This window comes from Theropithecus gelada, chromosome 20 (genome assembly GCF_003255815.1).
Source record: "Theropithecus gelada isolate Dixy chromosome 20, Tgel_1.0, whole genome shotgun sequence".
Taxonomy (NCBI): Eukaryota; Metazoa; Chordata; class Mammalia; order Primates; family Cercopithecidae; genus Theropithecus; species Theropithecus gelada.
In genome coordinates this window covers 45,597,757-45,613,833 of record NC_037688.1, presented here as the reverse complement: position 1 = coordinate 45,613,833, position 16,077 = coordinate 45,597,757, and the positions used below count along the sequence as shown (strand labels likewise).

The 16,077-nt window shown below is 53.1% G+C and overlaps 1 protein-coding gene across 3 annotated transcripts in view; it reads right to left on the bottom strand.

Moving 5' to 3' along the window:
• The window catches only part of BANP (BTG3 associated nuclear protein), a 128,908-nt gene extending 116,990 nt beyond the window's left edge, over positions 1–11,918 (bottom strand). For 2 of the 3 annotated variants that reach the window (XM_025371081.1, XM_025371082.1), the window contains exon 1: positions 10,231–10,308. Coding sequence is in view for 1 of the 3 variants with exons in the window: in XM_025371079.1 (XP_025226864.1) it covers positions 11,676–11,840 (165 nt within the window). In the remaining 2 variants the exon portion in view is untranslated. Of the gene's footprint in view, positions 1–10,230; positions 10,309–11,675 lie in introns of those variants that run through there. The other variant, XM_025371079.1, reaches the window with a different exon arrangement.
• Positions 11,919–16,077: the final 4,159 nt, after the last annotated feature.

Sequence of the window (16,077 nt, the reverse complement as noted above, 5' to 3'; positions counted from 1 at the left end):
CAGACCCCCTCTCATGATCACTAACCCACCACAAGGAGAGCCCATTAGTCTATAAATGCACTAACGCATTCCTGAGGGCTGAGCCCCTGTGACCTAATCACCTCTTAACAGACCCACTTCTTAATACTGTGACACTGGGGATCAACTTTGAACACAAGTTTGAAAGGGGACAAACATTCATAGTACATACAAAACAAGTTTTATGAAAAATAACTATAGCTTCCAAAGAACAACAACAAAACCTCAGTGAGAAGAGGGACATTGTTTTACATTTTTACAAATCTCTAATGCCTGGCTTAATAGAAAACAACTAGATCTGCTTCCACTTGTGGTCTGCTGTGATACGTTGTTTTGGTCGACGCATATGACAAAAATGCAGCCTTGCCAGGCAAAGTGGCTCATGCCTGTAATCCCAGCACTTTGGGAGGCCCGGGGGGCAGATTCTGTGAGTCCAGGAATTCGAGAACAACCTGGGCAACATGGCAAAACCCTGTCTCTACAAAAAGTACAAAAAAAATAAAATGCAGCCTCACAAGGAGATGCAGTTAGACAAGGGAAAAGTATTTTAAGAGCCTCTTCAGATAATTGTGGAGATTCTTCTTTAACACCACACCAAAATGCAACAAGTGTGTTTTATTTTTCCTTAAAGGCTGTTTGCAATGTGGAATCTGAACTGTATCCATGAGCTTCTGCACTTTATGGCTTTAAAATCCATTGGCTTGACTTGTACTGTAAACGGATCTTTTACCCAGGCATGATCCTGCATCAATCATCTGGAAAATGCTGGTTCACCGAATTAGGCAGCTCTTGCGCATGTTCAGTCTCTAATATCCAACGCATACAGTTTGTCAGCACTAGCACTGGCATCCTCTTTACTGGGCGCTCTCGGGCTCACGGTGGCAGAGACAAACTTTCCAAAATTCCAACTTTACCTGACAGCTCAAACTTTACCACTGACAACAAACACTGTTAGTTAACTTATTTGAGGTGACAGGCTAACTTCATTCATTTAGTGAGAGATGTCAATAAATCGTCAATTATTCTTTTACAGTGTTGCACGAAAAAAGCAGCTAGTTCAACTAGCAACTCAAATAATTCCTCAACAATCACCAACTTCAAAATACAACGAAAGTGCTTTCCGTGGACTTTCCGTTTTATCAGAGCAGAATCACTGATTTCGTGACACAGCTCACCTGCTGAGTCGGCCGGGCATGCCCAACGCTGTGCCGGAACTGCGGTCAGGCGTCTTGTCAACAACAGGAGAAACTGGGCTACTCCCTACGCTCTCTCTGCCACATATGTACACATCTCAAACTGTTCCAAAATAAAGGTTTGCAAACAAGTATGTCTTTAGGATAAAAATAGCAAAACCCTCCCAATACACGATGTGATCCACCTGCTATGACCAAATCCTTGCCTGCCAAACTCTTCAAGCATGTTCCAAACCCTCACCTAAGCCCATCCTCAAGTGCGGTCTGTTCCCACTCGCTGCTGAATCCCAAGCAAGCCATCTAGATCCAGATCCACCATCAGACTGAAATTCATCTCCCAGGTGTCAGACACAAGCCCTACAGGCAAGCTCCTGGCTGCGTGGGCACCTGCACTCGGCAAGTGTTTCACATGTCCCCTCCTTGCAGCCATCCTCATGGTCCGCGGGGCCTCTGCTCTGCTCCAGAAGCCCCCAGAAGGTGGGCAGGGGTTTTGGCTGGTGTGCATGAGGGCCAGCCCCCAGTGAAGGTGCCCCTGGGGACCATCTCCCAGGGCGGGGGTAGGAAGTGCCAGGGACACCTGTCACCCTCAGGTCTTCATCTCCTGCCTTGACCTCTCACCGGCACTTTCTTCAGTCCAGGGTTTAAACTCCGTCTAGGCCATGGTCACTCGGATCAGTCATCCCAGCACTTCCACAGCTGAACCCTCCTCACTTCCGTTATCTTTCTCCCCAAGAATACTACCAGAAGTCCCACCAGGGCACCTCTCTGTGGCCCCGCCCTCATCACCCTGCTCTCATCTCGCCCTTCCGCATCCTGAGACTTCTCCCTCCCTGACTCGCCCTTGGCCCACCCCCTCACCTGGGACCTGGCCTCTCACCAAGTACGCTGGCGCCCATGGCTCTGAAGGGAGGCATCGCCCCTCTGCCACACACACTCTGATCTGGCCGTCTCTTTGTCCCCCAATGCTCTGTGCATCCCTCCCAAAACCACACGGGCTGCAGCAGGAAGACCATGGCTGCCAAGCCCTCCTGTGGCCAGCGCTTTTCCCCCACAGGGCCTCCTCCCCAGAGAGCCTGCTAGTACCAAGCCTGGTCAGCCACCTCCCTCGCAGGCAGCCTCACACCTCAGCTCCTCTGTGCAGGGCCCAGGCCTCTCCCCATTCAGCCACTGCCTCGCTACACAACCTCGTCTTATTCCTTCCCAGGGCAAACACACTGTAGGTCAAGGGGTGGCACGCAAGGGCCCACAACCCAGCCCAGCTCTCCACCTGCTTCTATGCAGCCTGTGAGCCAGGAATGGGTTTTACATTTTAAAACAGAAAAATAACAAAAGAACAACATTTCATGATGAGAAAATTACATAAAACTCAAATGTCAGTGTCCACAAATAAGGTGCCTGCTTTTCAGCACGACAGCAGAGTGAGCGGCTTCACAGCAGCACAAGACATCCCACGCCCCACACGGCCAGAAACATACTCTGACCCCTCGCAGAAAAGCGCGCCGTCCCGTTCTGGGCCTTTCGCAGAAAAGCGTGCCGTCCCGTTCTGGGCCTTTGGGATCCATCGGTGAACTCCACAAAGATCCCCATGGTGCATGCATGGTGTCACCATCCAGTCCCCGGCGTAGGTGCGAACATCATGCTGAGGATGCTCCCCTCAGTCCCAAGGAGCCTCGAGGTTCTCCCTCCCCCATGAGAATTCTCTCTGCGAAGGATGGATCCTGAAGCCTCCAAGCATTCTGGGCCTTCCCCTCTGCAAACGTTGCTGGGCTGTGAGTTTGTGCCGCTGAGCTCACTGGTGGGTTTTCTACTGCGAGGTTATTAGTCTGATTACCACAGATTAAAATGAACTTGGATGAGAGGCCACATGTTCAATTACAGCCAGCCCTAAGCCACTGGCTTAAGGGGAATAGCTTTTGTTTGTTTTTTCTTGAGACAGGGTCTCACTCTGCTACCCAGGCGGGAGTGCAGTGGCACAATCGTGGCTCACTGCAGCCCTGCAGCCTCGAATTCCTGGGCTCAAGTGATCCTCCAGCTTCCGCCTTCCAAAGCACTGGGATTACAGGCATAAGCCACCATGCCTGGCCCAGTGAATGGTCTTTTAAAAAATACTTTACACACTACATCCAGAGTTACCCAAATTCAGTCAAATGCTGTGCATAACCATCTGCTAGTAGACGCACATCACAAAAGAGTGGTTTCCACGCTCTCGACCGGGGCTACGATAAGTTCATACACTCATCACTGCAAGTTTCCTGAGTCGATACCTACCCCTTAGCCACTCTGAGTCACGCTCCTTTTTATCCAAGACACGCTCCTTTTTATCCAGTATTCTTAATGCTGGCCATGGCCCATTCAATTGATTTGGGTTCAGATCCAAAGTTTGAAAAATAACGCACTCAAATAAGACCAGTGCCAGTTTCTAGGGACTCAGAGTTCAAGAACATGAGGGCACGTGGCACAAGTGACCAAGGACCACCACCTAACATGACCTACACCACAAAGAGAACCAGAAATTGTAAGACAACAGGCCAATTATTGCAAACTGTGTTTGCCCACTGACAGCCACAACAACTGTTAGCTGGGAAACAGGGCACCCAGCCTTCTGTGTCAGATTCAGTCTAAAAACACATAGGGTGTGAACTTTTTGAATCTTAGGGAAGCATTCCAGCACAAAATGCAGGCTGGCGGTGGCGATACTCTGCTCAGGGACCCAACCCCAGCTCCCACCGACACAAGAGCTGAGCTCACATGAGGATACGCATCGGCAGTGGTTGTCCGCACCCTGGCCACCACCACCCACGGAGCTTGCAGCGTGCCATGATGACAGTGGGGACCGTGGCCCAATTCCCCCTGCTGCGTCTTCTGGTGAACGGTGAAGGCGTTCTGCCACATTTACGAGAAGTGCATTCACATCAGCAAGGAAATGCCAAGCACGCACCAGGTTCTCCCTCCCGGCTCCATGCAAACACGTTTCTACTTTCAGGAAGATTAAGTTTTGCTTCCAGATAGTTGATGACTTTTCATCTCGAGGGAAAAGGGAAATCACTACAGGCCACAACGGCCTTCTCTCAGACACAGAAGGCAACTGGTTATTAGCGAAAAGTTTGTCAGCACAGGGCCCTGCTGCAGGCCTCCGTGGGCTTAGCTCAAAACCGCCCCAGGTCGCCTGACAGGACTCCACACCGGCCCACCCGGTCCACACAGGATCTGGTCTTGACGACGACAGAACGTGGACACAGACGAGCAGAGGGGAGGTGACCATGGCCAATATCTGCCCCCGCTCCATTCTGCCCAGCTTTCCCAGGTGTTTCACTGCAGCCTCCTCTCCATGTATCCTTCCACAGCTCCCACGCTGTAAGCTGGTAACCTGTGGGTTCCGACTGGAGCACTGCGGTGTCCTCCACCACCACTGACCCCCTCCGCAGAGAGACACCTCACGTGGGAGCAGCCACCATGCACGGTGACGATCCAAAACGTTTCATCAAACTGGACGGTTCTTGACTGAGTGTAGTCGCGAAAGGGGCAGAGCGGCTCTTTCACAACAGGAATCAAGTTCCTGTGACCTCACAGCATCTCGGCCCACCATCTGCTGGCAGCTTAGGAGTTAACACCTCCTGCACATTTTAACCAAAGACACTCACAGGCTCCTGTCACGGAGGCCCCGGGGTGCTCCTCTCTGAGACTTATGGCACCCGGGAGAGGGGGCTTCTGGGACGCACTTCACCCCCCGCATGGGGGTCAGGATGGAGGATGGGGAGAGTGTTTCTCTACTCCTTGAGGATGGAGGCATCCTGTCTTCCAAAAGGGCGGGCAGAGTAGAGTCTTGTACAACAGACAAAGGGGAGTCCCAGGCGAGCCCACCGGGACATGCAGACGCAGAAACCTGAGCTTGCCTACGATTACAACCAAAGCAGGCAGCTCTGCGGCCGGGAAGGCCGTGTACCAATCGCTGGCCCCATTCTTCTCCTGCCGGGGCTGATGGGCCCCGGGTGCAGCTGACGAACAAAACAAGCGTAGCTTTTTCACAGCAAACTGCAACAGTGCAATTCCACCCAATAATGTTTTCAACTTCCTGAAACTCCTTCCCACAGCCCCCAAAGTTCCGGATGGTTCAGAGCACTTCTGCTGACCAAGCCAAATGAAGTCATCCTTTCACCGCCATCACCCGTGTGAAGAGAAAACATCGATGTTTATCTACCTCAGGCACAGGGAGGGCTTTCTAAAGCTTTCATCTCAGACATTCTCATGGAGACCCTCGAATTTACTTTCCCCCAGAAGTCTTTCCTTCCAAATGAGGAAATGTTTAGTTTCTCTAGATTTCAGTGGCTAAACCGGTGCTCTGAGTTACACGGACATTTTCAAGTCAGCCTTGCGACGCCATGTCATGTAAATCACTTAATCGTGTAACTGGAGTTTTTGGGATTTGTACAGTATCAATGAAGACAACGAGGAACCCAAAGGCTAACAAGCGTGACAGGGGAGCTGCAAGACCACTGAGGCCCACCGCCCAGCACCTGTGCCTGGAGCCCCCAAGCCCCTACTCCTTCACCTCCCTCAAGGCTGAGGGAAGCCCTTCCGTGTAGACCACGGTGCACACATCATCGAGCCACCTGCCTGCAAGAAATTCTAAGCCTCCCTGTCTTTCAAGACCCGGACACTTTTGAGAGGCACTGGCAAGGACTGTGGTGAGCATCCCCCGGGTTGGGTGCAGCATTTTGTCATGATGAGACTGCATTTCTGGCAACACTGCCAGAGAAGTGATGTGTCACACTGGGTCCTTGGTGTCAACATCTTATGACTGATGGTGTTACCCTGATCACTTGCTTCACGCAATATCTGCTGGGTTTTTCCACCAAGAGGCTACAATTTTATTTCTCCCTTTGTGATGTACGTCCTGGGGGAGATACTTTGTGACTATGTAAATATCACAGACAGGAGGACATTAAGTGTGGGGTCCTAGAGGGGATCCCAAAACAGCAAGAGGACACTGGTGCAAAACCGAAGTTCGAATAAGGTCTGTCATTTAGGCAATAATGCTGTGAACTTTCTGGTATTTATATGGATGCCTGGTTCCATAAGATGTCAACATTAGGGGAAGCGGATGAAGAGAACAGGGAAGCTCAGTGAAATATTTTTTCCATCTTTTCTGTAAAGTCAAAAACTACCTGAAAATTAAAAGCTAACCAAGCTGCAGTCTGATTCTGCATGAGAACCTGGGGGGGGGGTCTGAAAAGTCTGTGTTTCTCACCAATACCCAAGTGACACATGGATGCTGCCGGCCCCTGGACCGCTCTGCTAGCAAGGCTCTGGCAGACAGAAGACAGAGCCCACCTCACTACTCACAACTTCCCAGTGACAGTCAGCTACCAGGCAGCAAGATCATGCTCCCAGTATGCTCGCCACTGCTTCACTGCAGGCCCTCCTGGAAACCAGCAGGGCAGACCGCCCGCTTGGCACACTGACCCAGCGAGGAGCCAGAGTCAGGGTCTCTGCTACCACACGGGTCTGCCAGGCCTTGCCCAGGTACGCTGGCAGCCCTCCAAGGCCACAGGGCCAGAGCCACCAGCCCACGCCGCAATTCGCAGGCGGCTGTGGAACAGTGGCTTGGCACCTCATCCCATCGACTGTGGGCAATTACCAAGGCCACAAGGCAGCAGGAAGGCGGGGTGAATAGAACGGGCTTTCAAACCACTGCTCAAGGGAAGTGACTGGCCACACAGGTGATGTCCTCCCACCCCATTAACATCATCTTTAATAGAGTGTTATAAACCCACAAGAAAGAACACACTCCTGACAGATGCAGAGAACCCAATCAGGGTAAAGGGAAAGCACCGGGGGCACAGGCGTGGCGCTCCAGGCCTCACAGAGCCCTGCGGACAGGCCAAACCTGCACCTGCCAAGTCGGTCCCGCACAGGAGAGCGAACTCCCCCACGGCCAGCAAAGGGGCTCCCAAAGAAGCGGAGCAGCCCAGAGAAAGTATCTGCAAGTTGGCGCTCCAGGTCCCACAGTACAGGCTCCCAATCACCCAAGGGAAAACTGGACTCTTTCAAAAGCACCCCACAGACCCGGGCTCTCCGCCGGCCTCCTCCTGCCTCAGACAACAGTAAATATCAGTATTTGAGGAGGACTTGCCATACAGAGCAAAAAGCCAACACTCTTTTTTAAGTGACATTAGTGGAAACAAGAAATCAGAACAAAGAGGAACTGGAAAGAATCCTTATTAGTTTCCCTAGAGTCATGGAGATGAGGCATTTGTAAAACAATAAGCTACTGTGAAAAAGGAACAAGACAAATACATGCTTGGAAATTAAAAATTTGATTGTGAAGACATATGAAAGCCCTCTCCCAGAAATGAGAATAAACAAGACACAGAAGGAAGGATAAAGACGCAACTCCAGGGGGTCCATCTAGAATGTCCATCACAAACTAACAGGAACTCCTAAGACAGAAGAGCAGAGCTGGAGAGGAAGAACTTCTCAGACAGAACAAGGGAACTTCCCAGAGCTGAAGGACAAGGCACCAGAGTCAAAGAGTCCCCGGAGTAGGAATCCACACACCTCAGCACACGGTAAAATGTCATTAACACCAAAGAGAGGATCCAAGAGCGTTCAGGGAGGGAGAAGGGTCTCCACAGAGGAAGAGCATCTGCCAGAGGGTCCTGTGGAAATGAACAAAGCCGAGATGAAAACATTTCTGAACGCACCCAGCCGCAGAAGAAAGGAAAGTATCAGGTTGGCTCATCTGCAGGCTAAAGAATAACCCATCCAGATGAGAAAAAGGTTACGGGCTGAAGGAGGAAGGGGACCTGACACTATCCTTGAGATCATTTAAAACAATGTAAGGAGTCGATGGGAACAGAAAGTGCCAAGAGAAAAGCCATGACTAACAGAAAAAAAACATGCTGTACAGGAAGGGAAACACTCAATTTGTCTGTGAAGAGAACAGTATTTACATAGGCCTGATACAGACAGTCCAGGGGATAGAAGAGGTGGGATATGACAGAAGGGTTCCATCACCCCATCGTAACAGAAAAGTCAAGGCTGTGTAAAACCAAGTAGCAGCTTAGAACTAGGTGCAGTCACTCACACTTGTATTAACGTCTACTAAAGAGGCTGAGGATCACTTGAGCTCAGGAGTTCAAGTACGGCCTGGCCAACATCTGGGGATCCTATCTCAGGAAAAAAATGAAAAAGATCAGCTTACTTAGAGCTATGGAGAATGACCTAAAGAAACCACTCAAGATGTAAACCTCTTTGAAGAATGGGGCTGAGAGGTGGGGCAGGGGACCACTGCTTTTCACTGTAAGTCTTTCACTGATGTTCCTATTGTATACATTAATTAAAATACTAAATATACAGGCTTCAAACAGACTGAATTTGAACCCTGGCTCTGTACATCTGAGCAAGTCCCTTAGTGTCTGCGGGCCTGGCCACCTCATCTATAAAGTGGGGGCAGCCTCTGCCTCCCAGGTCATGGTGAAGCACCCGAGATGTTGAGCTGCCCCCACGCAGCGTGGAATCACAAATGGATATTCTTTTTAAAAAAGATTAAAGCCCCAGCCTGGGCAACAAGCGAAACCCCCTCTAAAATACAAAAATTAGCCAGGGGTGGTGGTGCCTGTGGTCCCAGCTACTCAGGAGGCTGCGGTGGGAGGATCACTTGAGCCAGGGAGGCCGAGGCTGCAGTGAGCCAAGATCACCACACTGCATTCCAGCCTCGGGGACAGAGTGAAACCCTATCTCCAAAAAATAAAGCCAATGATGACAGAATCCAACATCGCAAGAATATATTCTTATTTTAATTGCCAGACACGGGAAGTGGACCTACATACAGAATTTTACCGCGTTTTGGTGTTTGCTTCTAGCACTGGATATTTGCGAGCTGCGTGTTAAATGACCAGATCCAGTTTTTCTTTGCTGTTTCCTGAGCTTACTCAGAAGCACTCACTACTCCAAGTTATTTTTCTGTCCCCCAAGAACTTCCAGCTAAAAGTGGCCCCTACGACTGCCTCCTCTTATTATTTACTATAGTTCTGCCATCGCCGTCAGGCCCTGGAGTACATTCCCGGGCAGAACAGGCAACTCCAAACAGGGCAATTACCTGTTCCACACCAACAACTGCGTGACCGGCGCCCTCCCCGGTCAGGGTGCAAGCTTGCTACCCTTCAAAGCCCACACTCGCTCCACTTGCTCACAGTTCTTCAGGGATGATGTATTTCTCCAATAGCAAGGCAACCCCTACCATCTCATCAGTGAAAAACATCAGTCCTCTATTACTCTCTCCAATTTGCTCACACAGTGTGGATGGAATGTCATCTACTTTCTGCATCCTAGGGGCGAAAAAAAAAAAACGGCCACCTTTCTTAAGGACTAGATCACAGAAATCGCACAAACGTGCTGGGGAGGGGGCACCCCGAAGTCCTCGTTCATCGGGGCCCCTAGGGGGACGGGCTGGGGTCCTCGCCGGGGTCGGCGGTCGCCCCGGGATCGTCCCTTCCGCTGCCTCGCCAGAGACTTGCATGTGCGAGTCCCGGGCTATGGGGCTCCAGTCCACAGCCACGGAGGAGGCACAAAAACGGTTCCTGTCGCTCCCGGCTGGCTAGCAGGAGCGACCCCTTGGGAGACTCGGTCCCCAGAGGAGCCCGGGCGCGGTTCTAGGCCTTTCCAGTCTCCCCGCCGTGGCCCCGGGTCCTTCCCGCGGGGCTAGGCCCGGGGCAGAGGTCGGGAGCGCGAGGCCCCCGGGCCGGGCTGCGGCAGCCGCAGCTCAACGGACGCCGGGGCACGGCGGGGCCGGGGGTGCGGAAGCGAGGAAGCGGGAGCCCCTCTTCCGGGGCGCGGCCGGGGACGGGGAGCGGGGCCTGGGGGGCGCTCGCCCGGCCCGGGCGGTTGGAGGCGGCGGGGCTGCGGCGCGGGCGGCCCGGCGGGCGGGAGGAGGAGGGAGGAGGGAGATCTCGCTCTCGCTCTCGCCCCGCGGGAAGGGGGAGGCGGAGGCGCGACCGGCTGCGGGAGCTGCAATTACCGTGTGGGCTGCGGAATTCTCGTGGTGTTTGTCGGGGAGATGCGATAATGGCGTCCGTCCTCGCGAGAGAAGCCGCCGCTCTGCGCAGGCGCCGCGAGCCCCTCCCCGCGACGCTCTGCCCCCGCCCTCCGCGCAGGCTCACCGGGCGCGCGGGGCCGGGGGCGGGGCTGGGGCCAGGCCCCCCCTGCGGGCAGCGAGGCCAGCTGCGCGCGCTTTTCCCGCTCGGCCTCCTGGTGAGCATGCGCAGGCGGCCTTCTTCCGCGACGGTACCGGCTTCCCAGAGCTTTTTCCCCCCGTTTTTCGCCCACGCACGTGGCCTGCCTGAGAAAAATCACCTCAGTGGACGGTGTGAGGAATTTGCATCTTCTTTGAGACGGAATGAATAGGCATTAGCTCCCTCAACGACTACACCTCCCAGGGTGCCCTGCGCAAGCGGGGAGCCATGGATTCGGGGACTCGTAGTCCCTTCGTCTGGGCCATGCCTGCCGGGACTTGTAGTCTCTCCGGACTCCGGTCGTCCGTCTTGTCCCCGCACCAAGGGTTGCTGGGACTTGTAGTTACAATGTCTCAGGTGGGCTGTGCGCCCCCAGCGGGTCCTTCCTGCTGCTGCGGCGGATCCTGCCCTGAGGTTCCGGAGCGCTTGGTGGCGTTTTCCCAGACATAAGTGGTCAGGGGTCCCCAGCGTCTGTCCAGAGGGGCCTGAGTGCACGCGCGCGGGAGTTAGCGCGCGCAGCAGTGACCATGGTCTTAGATATGTCCTACAGCTAACTCATAATATAAATAAGTGATGGCGGCCGGGCATGGTGGCTCACGCCAGTAATCCCAGCCCTCTGGGAGGCCGAGGTGGGCGGATCACCTGAGGTGGAGGTTGGAGACCAGCGTGGCCAACATGGCGAAACCCCCCCCCCTACTAAAAGTTCAAAAATTATGCCTGGCCTGGTGGCGCGCACCTTGTAATCCCAACTACTCGGGAGGCTGAGGCACGAGAATCGCTTGAGCCCGGGAGTCAGAGGTTGCCGTGAGCCGAGATCGCGCCCCTGCACTCCAGTCTGGCGACGGAGCGAGACTCTGGCTCTAAAAAAATAAAAAAGTGATGGCGTGAATGTGCACACGTTATCGTTTATGTAGAATAAATGTGCATTTGTGGGTAATCATAGGAAAAAATTCCCAAACTATAGGGCAATTCCCAGAAATGTCATTTCTGGTTATCTCCCTCTGCTTATCTAGAATTACCTTGCCTTTCATTTTCCTCTTTATACTCCTGTTTTCTGAATTATTTGCAATGAGCAAGAATGCCTTTGATCTCCCAAGCACAGGGCAAGGGAGCTATTTTCACTGGGAAAAACAAAATGCTTTACCTTGAATTTCCTGCCCAGCTCCCTTTTGCCAATAATAAAAACAGGATTCGGTGCAGTCATGGGCTATGCGACCTTGGGCAACCTTACCGAGTTAGTCTCCTCTAGAATTAGGCTCGGAGGTTCCCCTGAGGCCGGTGGCTGGGTTACTTCGCAGTAAAAATGACTTACAAACACTCCAAGGAGGAGCCTTGACAGAATGGCAGCACTGGGACAGGTGTCGATCTGAAGATGGGACCTGTCGTTTTTCAACATGAAGATTGGCTCCAAAGAGATTAGAAAAATTGCCCAGCGAGGCCACAGGGCTGGAGAGAGGCACAAGCCGAGTTTGCAATACAGAACACCTTGCTTAGAGTGTGGAGTCCACTCACATGGAGGGAAAGGGTGCATGCGGGAGCTGCCACGGAATATTCCCTCCGGCGGTGGAGACAAAACATGTTCTAGGGAGACACGCCTTTTGTCTCCACCTCCACCTCAATCACGGCTGCATTCAAATATTAATACTTGCCCATGTAAGAATTCTTAGCATCCATGCCTGAATATCTGGCTCGAAAACAGACCAACTTAGGGTGATGTTGTTCGTGTTATTTCAGAACATCCCCAAATCCGTGTCTGGAGCTGCCTTTTCCCTATCCGCAGGCCTTGTGCAATGCTGGGCCCAGCGTCATGAACAGGTGTGAGTGGACGGGAGAAGGAACCTGTGGGCAAAGGTGAATCTGTCTGTGACCATCCAACAAGCTACAGTGAGATTTGTTGAAGGCCACTGCTGACTAGGTCATGATCAGAAATGAAGCCAACTATGATTGTGCCTATGCTGCAGTTGTTGATTGTTTTGTTTTGTTTTGTTTGCATCAGGGTCTTGCTCTGTCATCCAGGCTGGAGTGTGGTGGTGCAATCATAGTTCACTGCAGCCTCCACCTCTCGGGCTTAAGTGAGCTTCCCATCTGAGCCTCCGGAGTAGCCGGGACTACAGGCACGTACCACCATCATTGCCTAATTTTTTTGTTTTTTGTAGAGTTAGAGGTCTCAATACGTTGTCCAGGCTGAACTCCTGGACTCAAGCGATCCTCCTGCCTTAGCCTCCCAAAATGTTAGGGTTACAGGCATGAACTACTACACTTTTTTGTTTTTGATGGTTTTAATTTAGTTTTTATTTTGCTGCTCTGGAAGCTAAAACAGAGGAAGACACTGTTCAATATTGGCATATAGTTGATTCACTGTAATTTTTAAAAAATGAAGTAGCGAGTCATCAGCAAAGACCACTGTCTACAGTGAAGGTTCACTTACTCACCAGTCGGTACAAGGATCCAATCTGGTCCCCTGGAGTTAATGAAGTTACAGTCACATTAGTGAGGGCGTTATAAGAGGAGCAGGAAGTGCGCTCTGGCCTGTGTGGCACCAGATATGGGGGCCACTTAACATGTGTGTGCACTAGGCCATTCGTAAAGGTCACAGAGGTCCTTTCGTCAACACCTCGAAACGCCCACGTCAAGAAAACCCTGAAACCTTCCGACGGTTCCTCTCTCTGAAAATGTCACCGGGGTGGAGAAAGAGAAATTATCCACGATGCACTCAGCGGCCCAGGAAAAGCCCAGGAGGCCGAGTGGAATGCTGGAACGCTGAGCCTGGCTGCCCTTAAGTGTGAGGACTTGGAGTTTGCCCAGCCAGGGCTTAGAGTCTGAGTCTTCCCTTGGCAAGTTGCTGAGGCTCTCAAGCCTCGGCTTCCCACTCTGGGAACTGGTGTTTAGATCCCACAGCTCACAGGGATATTGGGAGGGGTCCATGGCATGGAGGTGACGAAGCGTTTAGTAGAGGGTCTGATCCCAGATGTGCTCATGTTACCACGGGCTGAGTGGCCACGAGCCGGGCACATTTCACTGTAATCCCTATTCTTTGTGAAGAACAGGAAGGTAAGAGTGGTTGAGTGATACACCTGGGGTCACACAGCCATAGTGGGGGTAGAGACGAGAGGAGGCAGGTGCTGAGATGTGGCAGCAAAGGTAGTGAAGGTGCAACTGCGTCCTTGTCAGCGAGGAAGGGGTGTCGTCTTGCTCCTGCGGCAACGGGGAAGACTTCACAAAGTTTGGGGCCAGAGTGGGTAGGATCAGATTTGTGTCTTGAAAAGTCCATCTGGCGGCCAGGCGCGGTGGCTCACACCTGTAATCCTAACACTTTGGGAGGCCGAGGCGGGCAGATCACCTGAGGTCAGGAGTATGCAACCAGCCCAACCAACATGGTGACACCCTGTCTCTACTAAAAATACAAAATTATCTGGGTGTGGTGGCGCATGGCTGTCATCCCAGCTACTCGGGAGGCTAAGGCAGGAGAATCGCTTGAACCCGGGAGGTGGAGGTTGCGGTGAGCCAAGATCACACCACTGCACTCCAGCCTGGGCAACAAGAGCGAGACTCTGTCTCAAAAAAAGAAAAGAAAAGCCCGTCTGGCTGGAGCACTGGAAAAGGAGTGCGGGGAGGGAATATATTTTCCTGCATGAATTTGGGGAGCACAGTGGAGAAGGCTGTGGCAGGCTCCAAGTGAGAGACGGAAAGAGACAGAAGCTTGCTGCAGGGGGTTGCAGTGCGGACGGGATGAAGAGAAATGGGCAGATTGGAGAGGTTCCACAGGGTGAAGTCCACAGGACTTGCCAATGAGCCCAGTACTGGGGGCAGCCAAGGGAGAGGGGGTGTCCAGGTGCCATACTGGATGGTGGACGCACAGCTCCCGGAGGTGGGAGACCAGACATCATGGCCACCGTGCATGGTCGTGGGGACTGTCCCTGAAAACACGTCTTTGCAATCGTTCCTCGGGGGGCGCTCCTTCTGTAATTCGTCCTCCACTCTCCCCATCCCCCCACCCCACTTTGCCACTTCATGCAGGGGCACTGTAAGGGTTTGAAGGTCTCACTGGAAGAGGTCAGCTTTGGGGTGAACTAGAGCCCTGAAAGGAGACCCCATTGGGAAACATGATGATCCAGGGGTGACAGGAGGGGGTGGTCATCAGCACCACTCAGCCCCACCTGGCATGGATCCCACCTGCTCCACGGACAGGCCACACACTCTGGGCTGTCGAAAGAGACCAGGATCCTACCCAGTCACTGCTGTGTGGATACGGTGCCCTCTGAAACTGGGGAAACAACCTAAGCTTCCTGTACCTTCCTCCCTTGTAAAGTGGGTCAGCAAGGCTCAAATATGGGGGCCACTTACATGTGTGTGCGCTAGGCCATTTGTAAAGGTCACAGAGGCCCTTACTGTCTGCGTAGTAACATGCATTTGAGAGAGAGAGAGAGAGAGAGAGAGAGAGAGAGAGACTGGCCTTGCCTCGGCAGAGAGAGAGAGAGAGAGAGAGAGAGAGAGAGAGAGACTGGCCTTGCCTCGGCCTAGCACTTTGACTGATTTGTTTTGTCCAGACAAACATACGGCCAAGCAGTCTTCATGGTCGGTTCTCAATCTGGGCTGATATGAGACCCTCTGAAAACACCCAAGCCTGCCCCTCCAGGACTAGGGCCAGGTTCACCAGCTCCAGAAACCCCTGGGAGTCCACTGCACAGACTCCCTCATCTCTGTCTCTGACTCTTTCTCTCTCTGATTCTCTCTCCACCCCGCCCTTCCCATCTTTGGGCTTGGTTTTTCCCCATTTCTTTTTTTTGGTGGAGTCTCGCTGTGTCACCCAGGCTGGAGTGCAATGGCGTGATCTCGGCTCACTGCCACCTCCGCCTCCCAGGTTCAAGCGATTCTCCTTCCTCAGCCTCCCGAGTTGCTGGGATTACAGGCGCCTGCCGCCAAGCCTGGCTATCATTTTTGTATGTTTTTAGTAGAGACGGGGTTTCACCACATTGGCCAGGCTGGTCTCAAACTCCTGGGCTCAAGTGATTCTCCCACCTCGGCCTCCCAAAGTGCCGGGATAATAGGCGTGAACCACCTCGCCTGGCTGGTTTTTCTCCATTCTTGAGCAGGATCTCACGAAGGGGTCCCAGCAACTACCAACAGGTTTTTCCAGTTCAGCCATCCCCTGGGAGAGGGAGGACCTCTTTCCTCAATCATTCCAGCAAGACTCCCGGGGCGACGCTTACTGGCCAGCCTGTGTACCTGGCAATGACCGTCACTCCGAGTGGCCAGTCCTGAGACACGTCCGGGGGAAGCGTCAGCCTGGTCCGGCCTCGTGGAGGGCAGGTGGGGAGGGCTGGTCTCCCAGAGCAAACCCAGCAGCTGCCAGGGAGAAGAGCTGGGTGTGTGCAAGCAGAAACAGCACCGGTCGCCAGCGGGGTCCCCCAGGGCTCTCCTCCTGCCCGCGTGGATGCTGACGTCAGCACCGACGTTCTGTCGGGCGGCAGCTCTGTCCTCCTGTCTGACAATGGGGGCAGCCGTTGATGCGAACTCCCCAGGAGAGGCTGCGAATGGTGCAATTAATCCAGGTCGCCCAAGCCAGACAGCTGATTAGGATCTCAACAGGGGCTGCTGGGCGTTCGAGTCCTTATTAATGAGAAGTTGCTGCT